The sequence below is a fragment of the Ctenocephalides felis genome, unplaced genomic scaffold, assembly GCF_003426905.1.
Source record: "Ctenocephalides felis isolate EL2017-DRISC unplaced genomic scaffold, ASM342690v1 CF-g0.4_SCAFFOLD_01170, whole genome shotgun sequence".
Taxonomy (NCBI): Eukaryota; Metazoa; Arthropoda; class Insecta; order Siphonaptera; family Pulicidae; genus Ctenocephalides; species Ctenocephalides felis.
In genome coordinates, this window is record NW_020537324.1 from 11,622,750 (window position 1) to 11,641,592 (window position 18,843).

The 18,843-nt window shown below is 28.3% G+C and overlaps 3 protein-coding genes across 5 annotated transcripts; 1 reads left to right on the plus strand and 2 right to left on the minus strand.

Annotated features, from left to right (window-relative positions):
- Nucleotides 1-3: 3 nt before the first annotated feature.
- LOC113366796 (glia maturation factor gamma-like) lies at nt 4-1,320 on the minus strand. The gene is given in 6 exon segments (XM_026608451.1): nt 4-170; nt 558-674; nt 677-748; nt 825-881; nt 884-924; nt 1,271-1,320. Coding segments are annotated over 6 exon segments (468 nt in total). The 3' UTR covers nt 4-39.
- On the plus strand, nt 1,019-6,343 carry LOC113366098 (WD repeat-containing protein 26-like). 3 transcript variants are annotated; one of them, XM_026607649.1, is made up of 11 exons: nt 1,019-1,074; nt 1,690-1,978; nt 3,137-3,305; nt 3,372-3,556; nt 3,840-4,098; nt 4,265-4,492; nt 4,585-4,713; nt 4,816-4,952; nt 5,067-5,283; nt 5,346-5,517; nt 5,589-6,343. In XM_026607649.1, the coding sequence occupies exons 2-11, from the start codon at nt 1,797-1,799 to the stop codon at nt 5,615-5,617; spliced, it is 1,707 nt and encodes a 568-aa protein (XP_026463434.1). In that variant the 5' UTR covers nt 1,019-1,074; nt 1,690-1,796; the 3' UTR covers nt 5,618-6,343. The 3 variants fall into 3 exon arrangements, with proteins under 3 accessions (XP_026463434.1, XP_026463433.1, XP_026463435.1); XM_026607648.1 differs by lacking the exon at nt 1,019-1,074 and adding an exon at nt 1,402-1,625; XM_026607650.1 differs by lacking the exon at nt 1,019-1,074 and having other exon boundaries at nt 1,402-1,978; nt 3,399-3,556.
- Nucleotides 6,344-9,841: 3,498 nt separating this feature from the next.
- On the minus strand, nt 9,842-15,891 carry LOC113366797 (protein trapped in endoderm-1-like). Its single transcript, XM_026608452.1, has 7 exons — nt 15,729-15,891; nt 15,361-15,506; nt 12,657-12,757; nt 10,961-11,063; nt 10,421-10,623; nt 10,118-10,360; nt 9,842-10,046 (listed from the first exon to the last, which is right to left on the minus strand). Exons 1-7 carry the CDS (start codon nt 15,889-15,891, stop codon nt 9,842-9,844), a joined length of 1,164 nt encoding a protein of 387 aa, XP_026464237.1.
- Between the last annotated feature and the right edge of the window lie 2,952 nt (nt 15,892-18,843).

The following is an 18,843-nucleotide window of genomic DNA, read 5'->3' on the forward strand; positions in this document are numbered from 1 at the left end:
GTACTGTATAAATGCAATTTATCTAAATAATTTAAATAATCATTTAGATAATTTTTCACGTAACCAATCTTCTGTTAATTCATCTAGCTCACGTACCTCATATGAACGAGTTAATTCTACTTCATGCTGAAGCGCCAATTTTGTGCCAGCATACATAATCTGCAGTTCCATTATAAATAATATATATAAATATAGATATTTATATATAAGCTTACAGTATATGGGCAAAAAGCTCCTTCATTTAAGATAGTGAAACAAAAGAATAAACAATCCATAGATATTAGTGGCTGTGTTTAAAAATGATATATATCAATATTTATAAAACAAAAAGAGAGGAAAAGTAATAGATTTGACAAATGCATTGCAGCAATCTATGACTTCTTAAAACATATAGCTGTATACATGTATAACAAGCATTTGAGTAAATGTTAAAATGAAATGAGTTGATAATATGAACAGTGCTTTGATTTGTTCTCAATTTCATCAAAGAATATAATAGCAATGGATTTCAGATGAAAGTCTGCTTTTTGATGGTAGTCTTTATAGTATGTACAAAACCTGACTATCTCTTGGAGTATAATAAATGAAACACATCGGATAGGAAAGTCTGCCATCTTTATGCTCCATGCAGTAACTGTAAATGACATATCTCGGCTGATGTCCGGGTAAAGTACCTGTAGATCTTCTAATGCAACATCCTCTATTTCTTCATCGATGCATATAGCTTGCCGTTCCCTGTCAACTTTCACTGGAAACAAGTGATATGATAAGTTTATTTTTCACAAATAAATTTAAATAGAAAATAAATGGCAAAGAAAATATACATATTAAGGCAGCGTTATTGTTATTCTTTCGGAATCGAAATTTCCTCAGAGCTTCTTAACTTCTGGACCAATATCACAGACCTTCGAAGTACGCAATTTTCTTATGAAAAGGTTAAGTAATTTTATTCAATATTTTATAGAAAATGGAAGCAAAATTGGAATTTAAAATGATTTATATTGAGATGTGACTCATGTTGTTTATTTCAATATATAACGTATATTTTACGTTTTTGTATTAATATCGTCGAAGGTAATTAGTACTTCAGAACAATTTCTGTCAGCGTCAGTGTTAAGTGTTGCGGAGACTATTTTTCTTGTGCTATTAATAGAATAAATTTTCTATTATGTGTATATTTTGTTTTACAAGAAACAATTTTTCAATTTAAATTTACATTAGAATATTTTATTATTCTAATTCAGTCAAAGTTTATTATAAAAACATTTACAAAGTCGCTGTATGAGAACTTGCTTCATTCAAATTGTTTGTAGCATTCATTATAATGATAGTTTTTGTATATGGAGAAGTTTGGCCTCGGAATCTCTACAGCAGTTCTATGAAAAATAATACAATGTTGTTGCTTCGCCATGATGCCATATGAACGTATTAAAATAAATACTCTATAAAATATATTACATTGTGCAAATAACACTATATTTTCATATTAATTCTCCTCAAAATATTACTCTCAAAAAACTCTGAAATTGAAATTACAATATTTACAGTGTGTGTGTTCTTCATTGTGACGTCATATCGCTCAGCTGTCTTGCGTAAATGGCAATTCTATACTTTAGAATGATAGTGTAATAATTTGTGTGATTTAAATAACCTAATTATTTATAAGAAAATAACAACGGCGGTCTTTAGAAACAAGCCTGGCCTCCACTGACTCCTCGGGGGACGACGGTGCGGGGCACCAGCCGCCACGAAAGAGGTGTCGCAAGTCTTGTCCATTGTCTGAAACTTCTTTGGAAATGCAGCAAGGTACCAATGGCTTGCAGTTAAATGGGGCTGGTTCATCCGCCCCTGAGGCCAATGGCAATGGACACACGGCTGAGACCGATGCACCGAAAGAAGTCCCTCGTATACCCATGGATAAAGTCAACCAGGATATTGTTCGCATAATTGGACAACATCTCAGATCAGTTGGACTTGAGTAAGAATTTTTATTTGATTTTTTTTTAATTAAAATAAATCAATATTTCAATTCTAATTAATTGAGCAGATTGTACAGAGAACCTTATTTTATCTGCAAGTATCGCATTAAAAATATATTACAGAATAAAAATTTCATTGTATTGTTTTAAAAGTCATCCATATTATCACTTTATTGTAAATCATTTTTTTGCACAAAACATATTGTATTTAGAGTCGCTTATTGATACCATATATTGCTATTTATAATTCAGTTGATTAAAACAAAAGACAGATGAACTTTGGATTTATTATTCAAAACAAAAGAAGATACTGATTTATTTTTATTGATTATGAACAATGGCTAACATTTATTCGTAAGTTGTTTTTATATTTGTTGTTGTACATTTATATTGATCCGAGTTTTTAAAGCTGTGTAAAAAATTTCTATATGTACACACACATACAAACATATATATTATATATATATATATATGTTTCAATGTCGAACAAAAAGTCTAAATCTTATATATGTATATGTTTATGTGTGTGTGTACATATGGCAAATTTTTGCAAAGCTTCGATTAAAGAATCCAAAATTCTGTTTTTTGCAACGACTGTTCTTTCCAATACATTGGACAAACCTCACAATACGTACACAAAAGAATGAGGCAACATGAATTAAGCGTGGTTCACCATAAACAAAAAAATTTCAATAGTACCATGGTACAACACTCTGTCGAAAAGGCCCACTCATTTAATATCATTTCTAAAATTTTATATTATGAAAATTGCATCTTTAAGAGGTTATTTGCGGAAAGTTGTCTCATACTTTCTTCTAATGTGTTAACATTAGATCGGATCACAACCTGTTACATGATTCATCTTATCATCTTCTGTTTTTCTTGAACATATTGTTTGCTTAAATCTTATCAAGATCATGTTTCTTGACAGATGTCCTGAAGATGAAATGTACCTAGTTCTGAAACGTCGACAGTAAATAAATAAAGAAATGTTTTTTTAAAAAACTTTTTTGTTTTTTATTACTTTTTGGATTCTTCGTTCGAAGCTCTACAATATATTTACAAATCCAAGACTCTACCTTCTAATATATATATATGTATATATATATATATATATATATATATATATATAATATAATATGCTGTATGTAATATAGACATAGTGCAGATGTATTGATGCAAGAATCAGGATGTCGCTTGGAGCATCCTGCTGCATCCATGTTTAGACAACATGTCATGCAAGGTGACTGGTCTAAAGCTGATCATGACTTGAAGGAACTGCAAACATTATTAGAAAATGAACCTGGAACAAAACATAATTTAGTGGTAAATAAAATACTTTAAATAATTGAAATTTTTAAGATAAGATAACACATATAGTTATTATAATAGGAAATGAAGTTTTTGTTATTGGAACAAAAATATTTAGAACACTTAGAAGATGGACGTCCACTAGATGCATTACATGTACTACGAAATGAATTAACTCCATTACAACATAATACGCCTCGAGTTCATCAGCTCTCTTCTTATATGATGTGTGCTGATTCTGCAGAGTTATATCAAAGGGCTTCTTGGTGAGAAATAAACAAATCTATCATATTTGATTGTAATTGCTTTTGATTCATTATATTTTGTAAATAATATCTTCAATTAAAATTGGAAAAGCCTTATGCTTTTATAGATTTAAATATGAACTTTGTTTGTATCTTAAATTAAAAAAGTCAAGTATGTTAGATAACCAACATATACAACAAATATTAGTAATCTTATCTTAAATGTTGTATTTAATGTAATAATAGTATGTGAAGATCATCTTATAAGGTCACAAACTTTGATATTTTTTGATAATTTTTGCAGGGAAGGTAAAGGCAGTAAATCACGCACACGTCTTATGGAACGTCTACAGGCATTTTTACCTCCAACTATCATGCTTCCACCCCGAAGATTGCAAACCCTTTTGTCCCAAGCAATTGATATGCAAGCGAAACTTTGTAGTTACCATAATACATCAAGGGAAAGCACAATGGAGACTGTTTCATTACTAATTGACCACGTATGTCCCACAAATAATTTTCCAATGCACCATGTCCAAACAATTGCAGACCATTGTGATGAGGTAAGCAATAAGTGATAAATATTAATATTCTTAAATATCAAATAATAAATATTCTTAAATTTTTGACAATTACACTATAAGAACAAATTTTAATAGAATCAAATTATAATATTATTGTCATGTGGCTTATAATATAAATAAATAAAAAATATCTTGTTTTTTTCAGGTATGGTTCTGCAAGTTTTCTCCAGATGGTTTAAAGTTAGCCACTGGCTCCAAAGACACTACGGTTATTATTTGGAATGTTGATCCGATTCGCTGTCAATTAACACATAGAAGAACATTGGAGGGACATTCTTATGGTGTTTCATTTCTATCCTGGAGTCCTGATTCAAAATATTTAATAGCAGTTGGTCCAGAAGACTGTCCTGAACTGTGGCTCTGGAATATGGAAGTATGTGCACCTATACAAACTTATAAAGATTAAAATTGATAAATAAGAATAAAAAATAACATTATTTTTATGAATCGTTTTCTATTTTTCAGACGGATGAGCTTCGAGTTAAAATGACTCACTCAAATGATGACAGTCTTACATCAGCTGCATGGCATAAGGATAGTACTAAATTTGTTACTGGTGGCATCCGTGGCCAATTTTATAAATGTGACTTAGACGTAAGTAGTTTATACATTGTTACTAGAATACATAAATATTTGTTTTAAAAAATTGTTAAACAGTTATTCAGAAAATATTCATGTACATATTTTTATGACTAGGGTGGCATAGTTGATAATTGGGAAGGTATAAGAATTAATGCTCTGGCTTGTCGATCTGATGGTAAAACGGTATTAGCCGCCGATACCCACAGAAGAGTACGTTCTTATGTATTTGAAGATCTTGTTGATTCTAATATGTAAGTACTAGATATTTTAAACATACACATTGTTTGCATATTTTTTAAATAAATTGAATTTGCAATTGGTAGTATTGTTCCATTAATTATTGCTTGAATGTGTTTTATGTACAGTATACAAGAGGAACACCCTGTAATGGCATTTACAATTGATCCTACCGATCGATTGGCATTGCTGAATGTTGCCACTCAAGGTGTACATCTGTGGGATTTAGAAGATAAATGTCTTATTAGGAAATTTCATGGCTTAAGTCAAGGTCATTTCACAATTCACTCATGTTTCGGTGGCGTTAATAATGACTTTGTAGCCAGTGGTAGTGAAGATACAAAGGTATGTTATTTATATATTCTTTTAAAAAGAACTTTATCACAATATATTTTTTATGTTAATAGGTATATATATGGCATATCAATCATGAAGCACCAATAGCAACATTGACTGGACATTCAAGAACTGTTAATTGTGTTTCATGGAACCCGGTGTATCCTAATATGTTAGCTTCTGCTTCAGATGACTGCACAGTTCGTTTATGGGGACCTAAACCAGTTCACAATAGACCTACAGGTTTGTATTCAATTAATATTAAAGCATAGAAGAAATATTGATTTTATTATAATTTTTTCTTGTGTTTGAAGATACCAGCGACAATGGCTGGAACTCTTAGAAGGGCCTGTATGCGAATGTTTTTGATTTAAGACTGACTGTCTATAACAGAAGATAGGTCTAAACTCACTGCCCCACAGGTTAAGGGTATACCCACTTACACCATTAAATTAAGAGGTAGTTATATTATAATTAACTGTTATGGTGCAAGAGTTAGCCTGAAAATGGACATGCTGCATCTGATATGGATATTTGTGTACCAGATTGATAAATAAACTTAAGTAATATTATATGTACTCACGTATGTGCGCACAGAATATAATTGGATCATATACATTTTTGTGGTATTTATACAAATATGAGGAGAGAATGGTAAGAAACGATTATATAGATTTTAGTACTTTGTTTGGAGGCATTGTAATGGTGATAAGTAAACACATACATCATGCCATGATATATTATAATCATTTAATATTATATATGTGCGCATAGCACCAGTCAAATTTTAATTTTTGACTTAACGAAATTGTTTTGAAATTTTGTAAATTTACCTAAATTTGGTTTTTGTTATAGAATTCAATATATATAGAAATTTTGTTCTCATTATTATTGTAAGATTAAGTTGTGAAACCAGTGTCAAATATTATTATAAATGTTACAAAGGTAGATGTGAAGCACCCAAGTTTTTAAATGTGCCTCTAAACACCAACTTATTAACATCAATTTTATCCCAGTCATAATAAATTTCCAGTGCTCTAATGGGTTTTTAAAATAAATTTTTATATTGACGGCGTTGTTTATTTTTTTAAATTATTCGTGGGAATAAAAACCATTTCTTACAACAAATAATTATTTTTTTATATAAAAACAGTAGAAAAACAAAATTTGGAATAAATTCATTTATTTTGGCATAATTTTATAAGTCATTGGAAATTCCCACACTGGGCAGAAATCTGAATTAATGTTACAAAGCCTTAATGTGTTATTTGTAGTTTAACGTCATTTTTATAAAAAAAATATTGATATATGTAATAAGGTGTTTAATGGTTGTCAAAGAAATCATATAGTTCTGCAACCAAATATATTTATTTTCATATTATGTATTTTGTTAAATTGAATTTACCATTTGTGAACAAATTTATTTAGTGGTACTAATTAATACCAAAATCCATAATATGAACAAACTTTAGTTAGATAATTACTTACAACACTGACAAAGAACAGATACCTGAAATAAAAATTGATATATATTTGAAAAATAAAAGGACAAGATGCAAAAATCATCAAATACTTCATAGCAATTATATAAATTAGATATTATTTGAAGATTTAACTTAATTTTTATAGATTTATTTCTGTTTGAGTGTGGTCATTTTTATAATAAAAATATAAAATATAAATTATGAATATGGTGAAATTAGTTAAGTAATAAAAAATGATTTTCTGGTATATTAATGTGTGTCTAGAAGTTTTTATATTCTAACCGATAATGGTTGTTCTTAAGGTTCAAATATTATTTAATAGTGTGATTAGATACGGCTCATGTGTAAATGATCATTAATAAACAACTATTATTCAAATAGGCTTTACTTCTTAAATCAATGTCTATGTATTTTATTAATTTTGTTAGGTACTCTAGTTTTTTATGCATCAGGAAAGCCGATATGAAAAATATAGTAATAAAAAGTGTACTGTATGCTTTATTTTTTGTGAGGAATTGTACTTTGTTTTATATTTGTTGTAAACCTTATTAATCATTTTAGTTTAAGGCATTTTATTTAATTTTGATTAGGTAGAACTACTAGAAATTTAATATCATTTAAGAAAATTTTTATGAAAAGCTTACATTTAAAGGCTGTAAAAAGGATTAACAAAAATTATATAAAAATGAACTTAAGGAAACCTAAAAAATTTATATAGGGATTTATTTATATGGCATAATAGTAATATTTTTTTATTGATGTTTTGGAGCGCATTTGGATTATAAAGTATTTATTCCATATATATTTGCCAAGTAGATTTTGCCGTAATCCGTGATAATTCGGGCCTGTACTTAAGGAAGTACCAATAAGAAGTAAACAAATGGTTTTAGACTGTTTTATAATAAAACAGTCAATTCAACAGTTGATGACATGTAACATAAATCCTTGGATTTACTTAGTTAATACATTAATATTTAGTGAACTGTTTAGTTAATAAAAATAACTATTTAGTTACATTTATTGCCTATCCTTTTGCACAAATTTTTGATTCTATCACATGGTGTGTTTCTTAAACTTCAAATACGATGCAAAAATGGCCGGCAGTTGGTGTCAAACGTCTGGTTGTGATAAAAGTGATTCTAATAATAATTTGTGGTCAGTTTTAAACTATTATATTATTTATTACTTTAAATACCATGTTTAGTTTAATAGTTTCTATAATAGTGCAAACGATTTTTGTGAAGTTTATACTCAAGTTCAATATGTCAGTTGCATTTACGTAAGTAATTTTTATTTAATCATTATTTGGATTTTGTCATAACATGTAACATAATTAATAGCCGCTATTTAGTAATAATGGTATTTCCACATCAATTCAAAGCATAACAAATTTCTATAATATTTTATCATTATCAGTAAAACTTCGTTAAAACGATTTCTTAGGGACCTTACTATAAACGCCTCTTGAGCGGCAAAACGTATTAAGCGAGATAGTGAAAACAACTTACTACTATATATTATGATCTAATTTTGGTTTATATAGGTATTAAATTATGCATTATAACTTACATCAAATACGTAGTGTAATTATAATTACGTTATTTGAAATTATCACTTTATTTTGTTGCGCAAGCAATTACAAGTCTTTCTGGTAACATTTCGCTGTTGTTAGTTATTTTTTCTTGATACTTCTTTTAATTAAATTATTATATTAATTTAATCAAAACATAGCATAGTATTTAATCAATTGATTATTCATAAAGATACTTAATAATATTTACAGACGTAAAATAGAAATAGCTGTAACCAGCGGCGTAACTATAGCATAGCGCTGGCAAAATACCATGCCCCCCCGACCTAAAAGTTAATTAAAATTAGAACAATTTTCACTGATAAGGGCTCATGCAAAGAATTTGCCCTGGGCCCCATCAATGAAATTTGCCCCGGGCCCCATCATTAGAATTTGTCCCGGGCCCCAAAAGGTGTAGTTACGCCACTAGTTCTCACAATGAAATTATTTATTATTTAGGGTCATATTATGTAATATATGAAATAGTACTTTTTATGTACTCGTGAATATAAAACGCTTTGGTCTGATGCATTATGCTTGGCATTAAATATTAATTAATATACGTTAAAATAATTATAAATAAACGTTTGGTAAGAATACTATAACTATTAAATGATGTTGCTCCAATAAAAGAAGTGATTTACTAAATCTAATTGTAAGTATAAATATAAAGTTTCATGGATGGTTTGATGACACAATTTTCAATTACTAAATGTAAAAGTCTAATTTTTCATTCAAAATTCATTCAATATCGTCGATACAATAAATTTTCTACCGTGGTTACCCGTGGTTTTGTCCAACCGGAACGCCCCAGAACGTGCTTCCGGCATTTTGCTTTTGGGCCGGAACGCCCCGGAAGTGGTTCCGGCATTTCCTTTTTGGGCCGGAACGCGTTCCGTTCCGGGTTTAAAAAAAATGGCTGACGTATTAAAAAAAAAATTAAATTCTGTTTCTTTTTCTAATTTTGTATGAATATTTATATGTATTATTATAAACAAGGTTATATTGTATGTATTATTATAAACAGCCGAACCCAAATCGCAACGAACCGGCTTGTTTTTCCGAGTTTTTTCTAAACAAATACGAGAACCGGTTTTTAAACCGGTCTTTTGATTTTAGCGTTTTGGTAAATATAATATAGTTACACCACTGGGTCGTCACAACTAAATCATATTAAGGCTCATAAACATTAATCGCTTTTTATAATGAAGTTCTGGTCTGATAGTTATGTTTCACATTAAATATTAATTAATATACTTTTAACCCTTTCCACAGGCAAATCTCGCAATTCGCGAGTGGAAACGGTTAAATAATTAAAAAAAATCGTTTGGAAAGAATATTATAAATATAAAATAATATTGTTTTCATAAAAAGTGTGATTTACTAAATCTAATTATAAATATAAAATTTCATAGATAGTTCATTCGTTTGATGACACACTTTGTAACATCTAATTTTAAGACTAATTATTTCATCACTTATGATATAAATAATAATACTGCCAAAAACTACCTCATAAGTGTACATTTTTAATAATATTGGGCAATTTTGCAGGAGGTTGAAACACAACACCTGGGCCAGATTTACCAGATAGCGGAGTGCTTTGGGACGGCGTAGTAACATTTGCATTGTTGTTACTTGTTGGAGGCTGCTGGGATGAGTATTTTAAACCAGAATGTCTTTGTAAAACATGGTCCAGTAAATTCTTATAGGCCGATCTAAAAGGTATGAACAAATGATAATATACAACCTGCTTTGGAAATTTTTAAATATGATTCATATTATTTACCTGTATTGCCTATTGCTGGCGGCGTATATAAACGGATTGATAACGCTACTTGCCCATGCCATGACAGAGGCAATCACATGAAGAGTTGGTAATGTCGTATCGTCGTCAAAGACATTAACCAGCGTCAATGGCAAAAAACATAGAAGAAAGGCTATGAATATCGTCAACATCAAAAACGTCAATCTAGAATCATCGCGTTCTCTATTCATAGCAGATCTTGATTTGACTTCTCGGGACTGTTTTCTTTTAAAATATAATCTATTAGTTTTCTATTAACGATACAAATGTAATTCCTTATTTTACCTATGATTGTCGAGACGTTTCCTTGATTTTGTTACTAAGCAATATATGCAAGAATAACTGATAACTATAACCAAGCACGGCAGTGCAAATCCGGCAAGAAAATAAGTTTTCTTAGGCGAGTGTCCGTTTAGAGGTAAAATTGTGCAAGAAAATGTTGCTACATCTAGTCCAAGTCGGCCCCAAACTCCGATTAATGGAGGTACCTGGGAAATAAATGAATTTGGAAATCGGTAAGGCACTGGCATTGTAAGAAATATTATCTTAATTAAAATTTAAATGATCATATTTCTTTAACACGTTGAATTTTTGTTTGGATGGTATGTGCTATCATCAGTTTCAAAGTTAAAAAATAATACCAGTCTTAATGAAATGCAGTCAAATATAATTTGAATGAAATTTATTGATGACTCTATACAAAAATGTAGTACATGGCAACGACCGTTCGTCATTGTCGGCTAAACGGAAAGGACAGCAAATTTTGCGCCGGGCTCAACGTGTTGAACGAAGTGATATATAAATTTTCGAAAATCATTTACATACCATCATTGCGAATGAGACTCCCCATATTAATATTAGCTGCAACCATATTGAAAGTGGACAATAGATGCGCGAATAATTTGCGTGGCAGGCTATCATGATATACCTGGTAAAAAATACATAAATTAGTATACAAATAAAAGTAAAAACATAAACTTCTCCTTCGGGAAGTTAATAATAAATTTTGTATAAATCTACTCATTATAAATTTAATTTTTACAATTCTATCAATCTTAAGTTTTAATTGCACAAAATACATGTATGTATGGCATCGGTGCTTATGAATTTCTTGTGCATACATGGGAAAATTACTTTAAGTGTTAAACTAACGGTTTCCAACCTTTTTTGCAGCGCATCCCCCTATTTCAATAAAAAAAAATTGTTTCGGCTCCCTTAATTTTTGCAACATTTTAATTTTATAAGTATCAGACTACAAATTGACAATAGAAAACAGACGATAACAAATTAACAGATGACATGCAATAATATTATGTTACAACATGCATAAAAACTAAGTATTTTTTGTTCATTTTTCAACATCAATGCATAAATTTTGGGTTATTTTGAAAATAATTCTGGAAAGTCTCCCTGAGGGCGGCGCGCCCCACAGGTTGTAAACCGCTGGGTTAAACTATGAAGGACATGTAACTCACGTCTATTTATAATATAAATATTATTATAATAATATTAATTTATATTATATTCGAAATATTTATTATGAATTTTAACAAAACGACGTTTAGCAAATGGACAATATATTCATTAGGGTGGTCCTTGATATGGACATTTTCGAATTTCCTTGCTCCCAAGGGCTCAAATGGTTCCAAATTGATAAAAAACAATTCTCTGAAAGTTTTAGCTCTAAATATTAACTTTTAGATAGTGCGCAATTCAATCAAACTTCCTATGGAAATAGAATGGAAAAAAATTTGAAAATTAAAAATTTTTTTTAGGTATAACTTAGCAACAAATGAATTAAAATTGAAAATGTCATTTTTGATTGAAAATTCGATGCTCTGAAAAATTTTTGAAAATTTTTTCATCGTATTACCATACAAAACTTTGATTGAATTGCGCTCTATCTAAAAGTCAATATTAAAAGCTAAAAGTTTCAGAGCTCTTGGAAGCAAGGAAATTCAAAAATGTCCATATTAAGGACCACCCTAAATCCATATACAATATTTCATTTTTTTAATAAAACTAATATTTAGATAATATAAAAGTAACTATTGTCAAAAAGACTTATATGGTTTTCTTTGATTTTTTTTTCATTTATTATTATACCGTGTCAAAGTTATCAAGCGCAGATGCATTCGGAGCAATGGAACAAATGCGCTCTTTGTAAATGAAGAACATCTGGTGATGCTCTAAAGAAAAACTTCTAAATAGCGTGTTCAATTCAACTGTAACGTTGCATACCACGGCTTCTTTGTAATTTTTTGACATTTTTAATTCGAATTAAGATTTATTGTTAGAGATTTGACAAATTTACCAAATTTTGTTTTGCCTCATCAAAAAACTTGGTAACGGATTGAATCAGAATAATGGTTACAGAATACAACTAACTTTTTTGGACAACAAAATATACAATTAAATAAGAATCATGCATTTTTGAATATTACGTTAGTACAGTATGTTAACGGATTATAATTTATTATTTGTGAATAATGATTATTTAGTTAGATTTTTTTTGAATTACCTGTTGATTGTTATAGCCACCATGCTTAAAACGGATACGGTAACATTGCCATAAAATAATACTGGAAACAGCTGACATAAAACGTCTCCTAAGGTCCAAGCCTAAAATAAATTAGAATAAATTTATTAAAAATATTAAACTTTTGTATATATGAAAAAGATGAAATTAGCGCATTTATTGCACTAGATTTATGTTATGGGTCTGTAAAAAGAAATTTGTAGATTTGAATATTGTAAATAATTTTTCTTCATTTTCGGATATGATTCGGTACAATATTATGTTTATTTCCTTGTTATGTTTAACAACTGCTCTTAATTAAATTAAGAGCATTTTCGACAGATGCAATGCAATTAGTCAAGATAACTAATTCGATTGCTTAATAAATAAAACTTGAACTTAAAAGCACTTCACAGACCATCGAGTGATGTTATCTGAAAACTAAATTATTTCAAGTGCACTAGTATGCATTGTATTAAGATTACATCGTTTTATTAGTTATGTGGGTAAATTTAATTAAGAATAACAGTAATAGGTTTCTTTTGGTTTCTAACATTATTTTCAATGTATTGTCTTATGTAATATTTGGCTTTTATTAGAATATATTAAATTTTTATTTTCAAAATCAGTGATCAATTAGATTTTTTTGTAAAGCATTTTTTTTTATTTTCAAATTTAATTCATCAAAAACATAAAATAAAAATGTTTTAAAATGCAAGTGGTATCACTTCAACTCCCGCATTTATTTTCTAAAAAGACACTTTGTTCTTATGGTGTAATATTACATTATACACAATACACTTTGCGATGTTAGTTTTGTGACGATTTTGTTATGTACTTAGCTAACATCATTTATTAATATCTCATATTGAGGAAAGAAATTAGAATTAATTCATTAATTAATGAAATTAATGTTTTTGGTATCGAGCAAAATATTCTCAAATTATTGTAGACAAATGGCACTTCCTTAATGCTTTTAGTAAATTAGCTATAATTTTTATATTGTATTTAGGAATAAAGAAATTACATTGAAGTTAAAAGAATGGTTTTTAAATTTTTAAAATTAATTTAGAGTTTTTTGCGAAACCATCGAAATTGTTTTTGCAATTTTTTGCAAATTCTAACAAAACGACTCTTCGAGAAAAAATAATCAAAAATAAACTACTTTCGGTTCAATTTCGGGTCACATACACTAAACAACATACTTTTTTTAAATTTTGGTCTCAAACGATTCAAAATGGCTAGAAACGTTGGGAAAATCTTGTTAAAAATCTTAATCTTGTTTTTTTTTTAATATGATTTATTAAACGTTAAAATTGTTTATTTCTTATTATTGACTATTATAAATTAATCATAATTAGCTGCTTAAAAAATTTAAATAAACTTATGAATATTTCATTATTTATAAATATTTATGTATTTGTTAATATTATTGATAAAAAGAAATGCGCATAAAATACCAAAACAATTAGGTATTTCTATAATTATAAATATAAATCTTTTATCTTATTATCAGCAGCAATCATAAACCTAGATAATTATATTGTTGAATTTAAAATAAGCGTTTTCATTATCTTATAATTGCAACTGGAAAAATATTTATTATAAATTTGCAGACTTTCGAATAATATTCATTATGGATTCTTATTACTTCTTTGAAATAATAGAAATTATATGCATATTCATTAAGACGAAACGTATCAAGATAAACACAATTTCAATACTATATTTTAAAATACTATCTGAGAATTTGATACGGATAATTTAAAATTATTAATGTTTATTTATCAATTAAATATTATTTGATAAAATAAATATCACCACGAGGTTTTCTACAGATAACTGATCTTTTTGTATCGGATTACAATATTTTTCTATGGACCATAAAACTGTCCTTTGTATGTTTATCTTTTCTGCTCTTGCAAGCTGTGTCCATATACAAAATGAGAGATTAACAAATCGACCAAACTTTCTTATTATTTGTGCATTACATCTCTGACAGGGGGGAATAGTTTTATATAATAAAAATACTTTTATACATCAATTTTTTTCACAAAATAGTGACTATTTGAAAATTGGAAAAAATATATGTGTATGCGTTTTATGTTGAAAAGTTCATGCAACGTTCAGTTACAATTTAAATTTTACTAGAAATGATAGGTAAATTTAATTAAACTTTTCATTCCTTCGTATGACGTGATACTTTGAAATATTTTCAGTTAAATTTCCTAGGATTGTTAGTCATATATATGAGACGAATTAAAATTAACCCCGTGTTTGACCTGCCAAGTCAATTGACCAGGGATCAATCGACGCCCATTGTGCGTGCAAGACATAGGCTTCTTTCATTTGAATTAATGCTCGCAGCTGAGTGCATTTATATACTTAAAACGACATTAAACGAAATAATTCATAATAAAACCTAACTCTGTGAGAACTTCATTATTTGATTATAATGAAAATTTCTTATATTTCTATTTTTAAGGCAAAATGGGTGAAAATGAGTTGGGCGATCCGCCAATCACCTCAATATTCAATTATAATAATTAATGTAAGAATTGCTCTAAAAAATTTAAATTTTATAAATTTTAATACTTGTGTATTTTAAAGGCATTATTTAATCCCTCTAAGGAGTGGAGATTTATTCAATTAGTACAAGATGGATATTTTTCATTTTTTTATTAATTTAAACTATTTTTCTACTAACCTCGTGTATGTATCTAGCTGCTGTCAGCGGCAAATTTATGGAGCAAAAAATAAGATCTGATACACATAGTGATAAAACAAACGCTGTTGTCGCATGCGACCTCAAACGCGGGCAGCAAATTAAAGCTAAAGCGGTGACTAAGTTACCTGAAATTGATTAATGGAATATTTTTATTACTTAATTAATTAAAGACAATTTTTCGTGACATCACTTAATAAAATGTACGATTTTGTACCAAGATAGCATTTGCTAAAATGGTTTATTAATTTTTTAAATATGCAAGCAGACATAAAAGAAGGTCGATGTCGCATACCAATCAACTATAGAAAAACCTTAAATATATTTTTCGAACAATTATTATAACTTACCTAAAACTCCTATAATAATAAATAATATGGCACAAACAGAAGCAAATATCGTTGCATAGCGTGGATAACTGATGATTTGTGAGTTTTTCATAGAATCGTTGAAGATTGCAATTGCTCCTTTATTAACCCCAATTTGCGCAGCTGCATACCATGTTTCTTCCATTTTTAATCTCTACCAGATTAGGAGAAAATGGTAAATGGTACCTGAATAATGATCCTAATGGTGAGAAAATATGCAATTTATACATTCGCACAAACACACTGACACACACACACACACACAAAATTAGTATCTTCATAAAGTTTTTATTTACGTAAATTATTGCACTTTTATCATCGGTCAACGGTTTTACTATTAAACAGTGTTAATTAAATTATTGCTATATTACATAATGCATGGTAGTTTTTAATGCATTTAAATATATGTGTATACATATATTATTGCATGTTTCAATATCTTCCCTGTATTATTATTCAACAATAGCACTTTTTATCAAACCCGGCAAAAGCTTTATAAAATTGGGGTATATTGGAAAATATTTTTTTTAACTATGTTGCAATGTAGTGGATGAATTGATGCATTCTTGCTTTTATATTTTATCTGATTTTTTTGTGAAATGGAAATAATGGATAACTGGTGGATAAATGAACTACTGGCGCATGGCATCGTGCTTTAAGGCAAAATCGAAGGTTTTTTGAATTTTTCAAATCGGTTACACAAATGAATACATACATCCATTTTTCAAAAACCTCTGAAACGTGAAGATACGCAAAAATGTTCATTTTCGATTTTTGGACGTTTCAAAAAAGTTAATAATTGGAACAAATATATAGAAAATGGTCAATATATTTTTAAATTTTGTTTTTATAATAAATCTAATAAAATCTCAATTTAGAGTACATTCATTGGCCCGTTCTCTATTTACTTGTTTTTTTTTATAATTTATTATATATGCATTATTTGTGCAAGTTTCGATTACTAAATTAAACATAATTTCTACACCAAATTAACATTTTAATAATCAAAAGCTTTAGCTTGTTATTAATAAAATTTTCGTTATATTAAGATAGAAGCTGCATATTTTATTAATAGAGGAGGCAAAACATTTTTGTAATAAAAAACAATAGCTATTATTAATTATATCATTGCTCCTTTTTTGTTTTAAAGTGCATAATCTATTTTTAATTTTTTTTTTAATTACAATATCTGTTAGGACTGCTAAATAATATAACATCTAGTAACATAAGTAAATAATAACATAAATATACATAAAAATATTTTTATAATCGAAATCTATGTCTTATTAAATTTAATTTGCATTAGAAAAAATCCTATTATTAATTTATTCTCGTTATATTAATATATTAAACTGCATATTTTATAAAAAAAAATTTGGAAAATATTTTGAGAATCAGGAGTTATAGCTTCTTATTATTAAATCCTTGTTTTATTGACGTCTTAAACTTCATATTTTATCAATAAAGTAAGCAAAAAAAGTTGTCAATCAAAAATTGTAGCTCATGATATTTATATATTAAATATATTAGTTCTTATTACTTACATATAATTGATAACTACAACTTAATCCAATAATTCAAAACACCGTTTGCAAACATTTCTTTCACTTGTGTTTTTACCATCACAACACTACACGACATAACTTAATTCGCACGATATTTTTTATTTCAAATCTCAAACTTTAAAACTTGAATAAACATAATTTATAACTTTTTATGAACTAATTATTATTATTATAATTATAAAAAGTTGCACTTTTGAATTTTTATTAATTCCTTCACCAACCTCTTTCGACGTCGACTCTATACAAACTAACCGCGACTGAGCCAGCGAGCTTAGCCCTAGTATCTAGTGATTTCCGAGAGCAGATAGTCCGACAATAATGTTCTGCCTTTTGTTGATTCACAGGAGCCAAGGGTCCTAATCTTTAGTTATTTAGTACCAGGGAGGTACTTAATTGAATAGTCTGTAGGTAGGCTTAGAAATAACTGTAAATAGGAATATAATTTAATTATAGCTCCATATGAAATTGATACTTGGGCACTGTGGTTACAAACGTTTATTCTATTCATTGGCGATTTATTTATTTTTTCTTATGTTTTGGTGTTCAATTGAGTTTTTTATCGAAAATGTTTTAATTTTATGACTTAAACCAAAACATCTACTTGGGTAGATTGAAAATCAGAGCGCGTCCTATATATAGGGCTACATAATTAGTTTAGTACGCTTTGATTATAATACATATTGATTGAATGGTAAATGTATATCTTATTGATATGTATATAATTGGAAGTTATGATTATAAAATATGCTGATTGAATAAGTAAATGTATATATTATTAATATATATAACTATTGGAGAGCTTTTTCATAAATATTTCTTTATTAACTTCCCGTAGGGTAAGTTATAGTAATGGGTTGAAAATCGAAAATAATTTTTTTTGCATATCTTTACGTTTCAGAAGTTTCTGAACATTTTGGCACAACTCAGAAAAATGGATGTGTGTGTGTGAGTGTATTTTGTGTGTCCGCATTTTTTCGTTCACGTTTTCGGGCGCACGGATCAACCGATTTGAATGGTTCAAAAACATTTGATTTCTATTGATAGGAATTATTATTACTATATATGTATTATTTTCTCATATCAAGTGCCAATCGTAGGAAGAATATAGTCAGTATAATATTATAATATTAAGTATATTAATCATATATTAATATTAATATTCAGTATATTATTATAATATTAATTAATATTAATTCGACGAATTGGTCGCTATATAACAAAAATGTTTCAACTTCGAAAAAACATTCAATACTTATATAAATATATTATATTTAAAAAATGTGCCTAAAACGTGTCAAATATCGTCGTTTTTGCGAATAACGTATATTTTATATAATATCGTTACAAAATGAAACTGAAGTTAAAAATTAAATATAGGTTAGTGACAACAATGTAAATGCTAACAGAAGTCTAAAATGGTCAGATTATCAAGTGAAAAAGGCAAGAAGAATTCAATTCCAGAAGAACCTCATATAGATAGATAAAATATATTGTAAGGAAATTTAATGATAGTTTGCCTATTATTAAAGCGA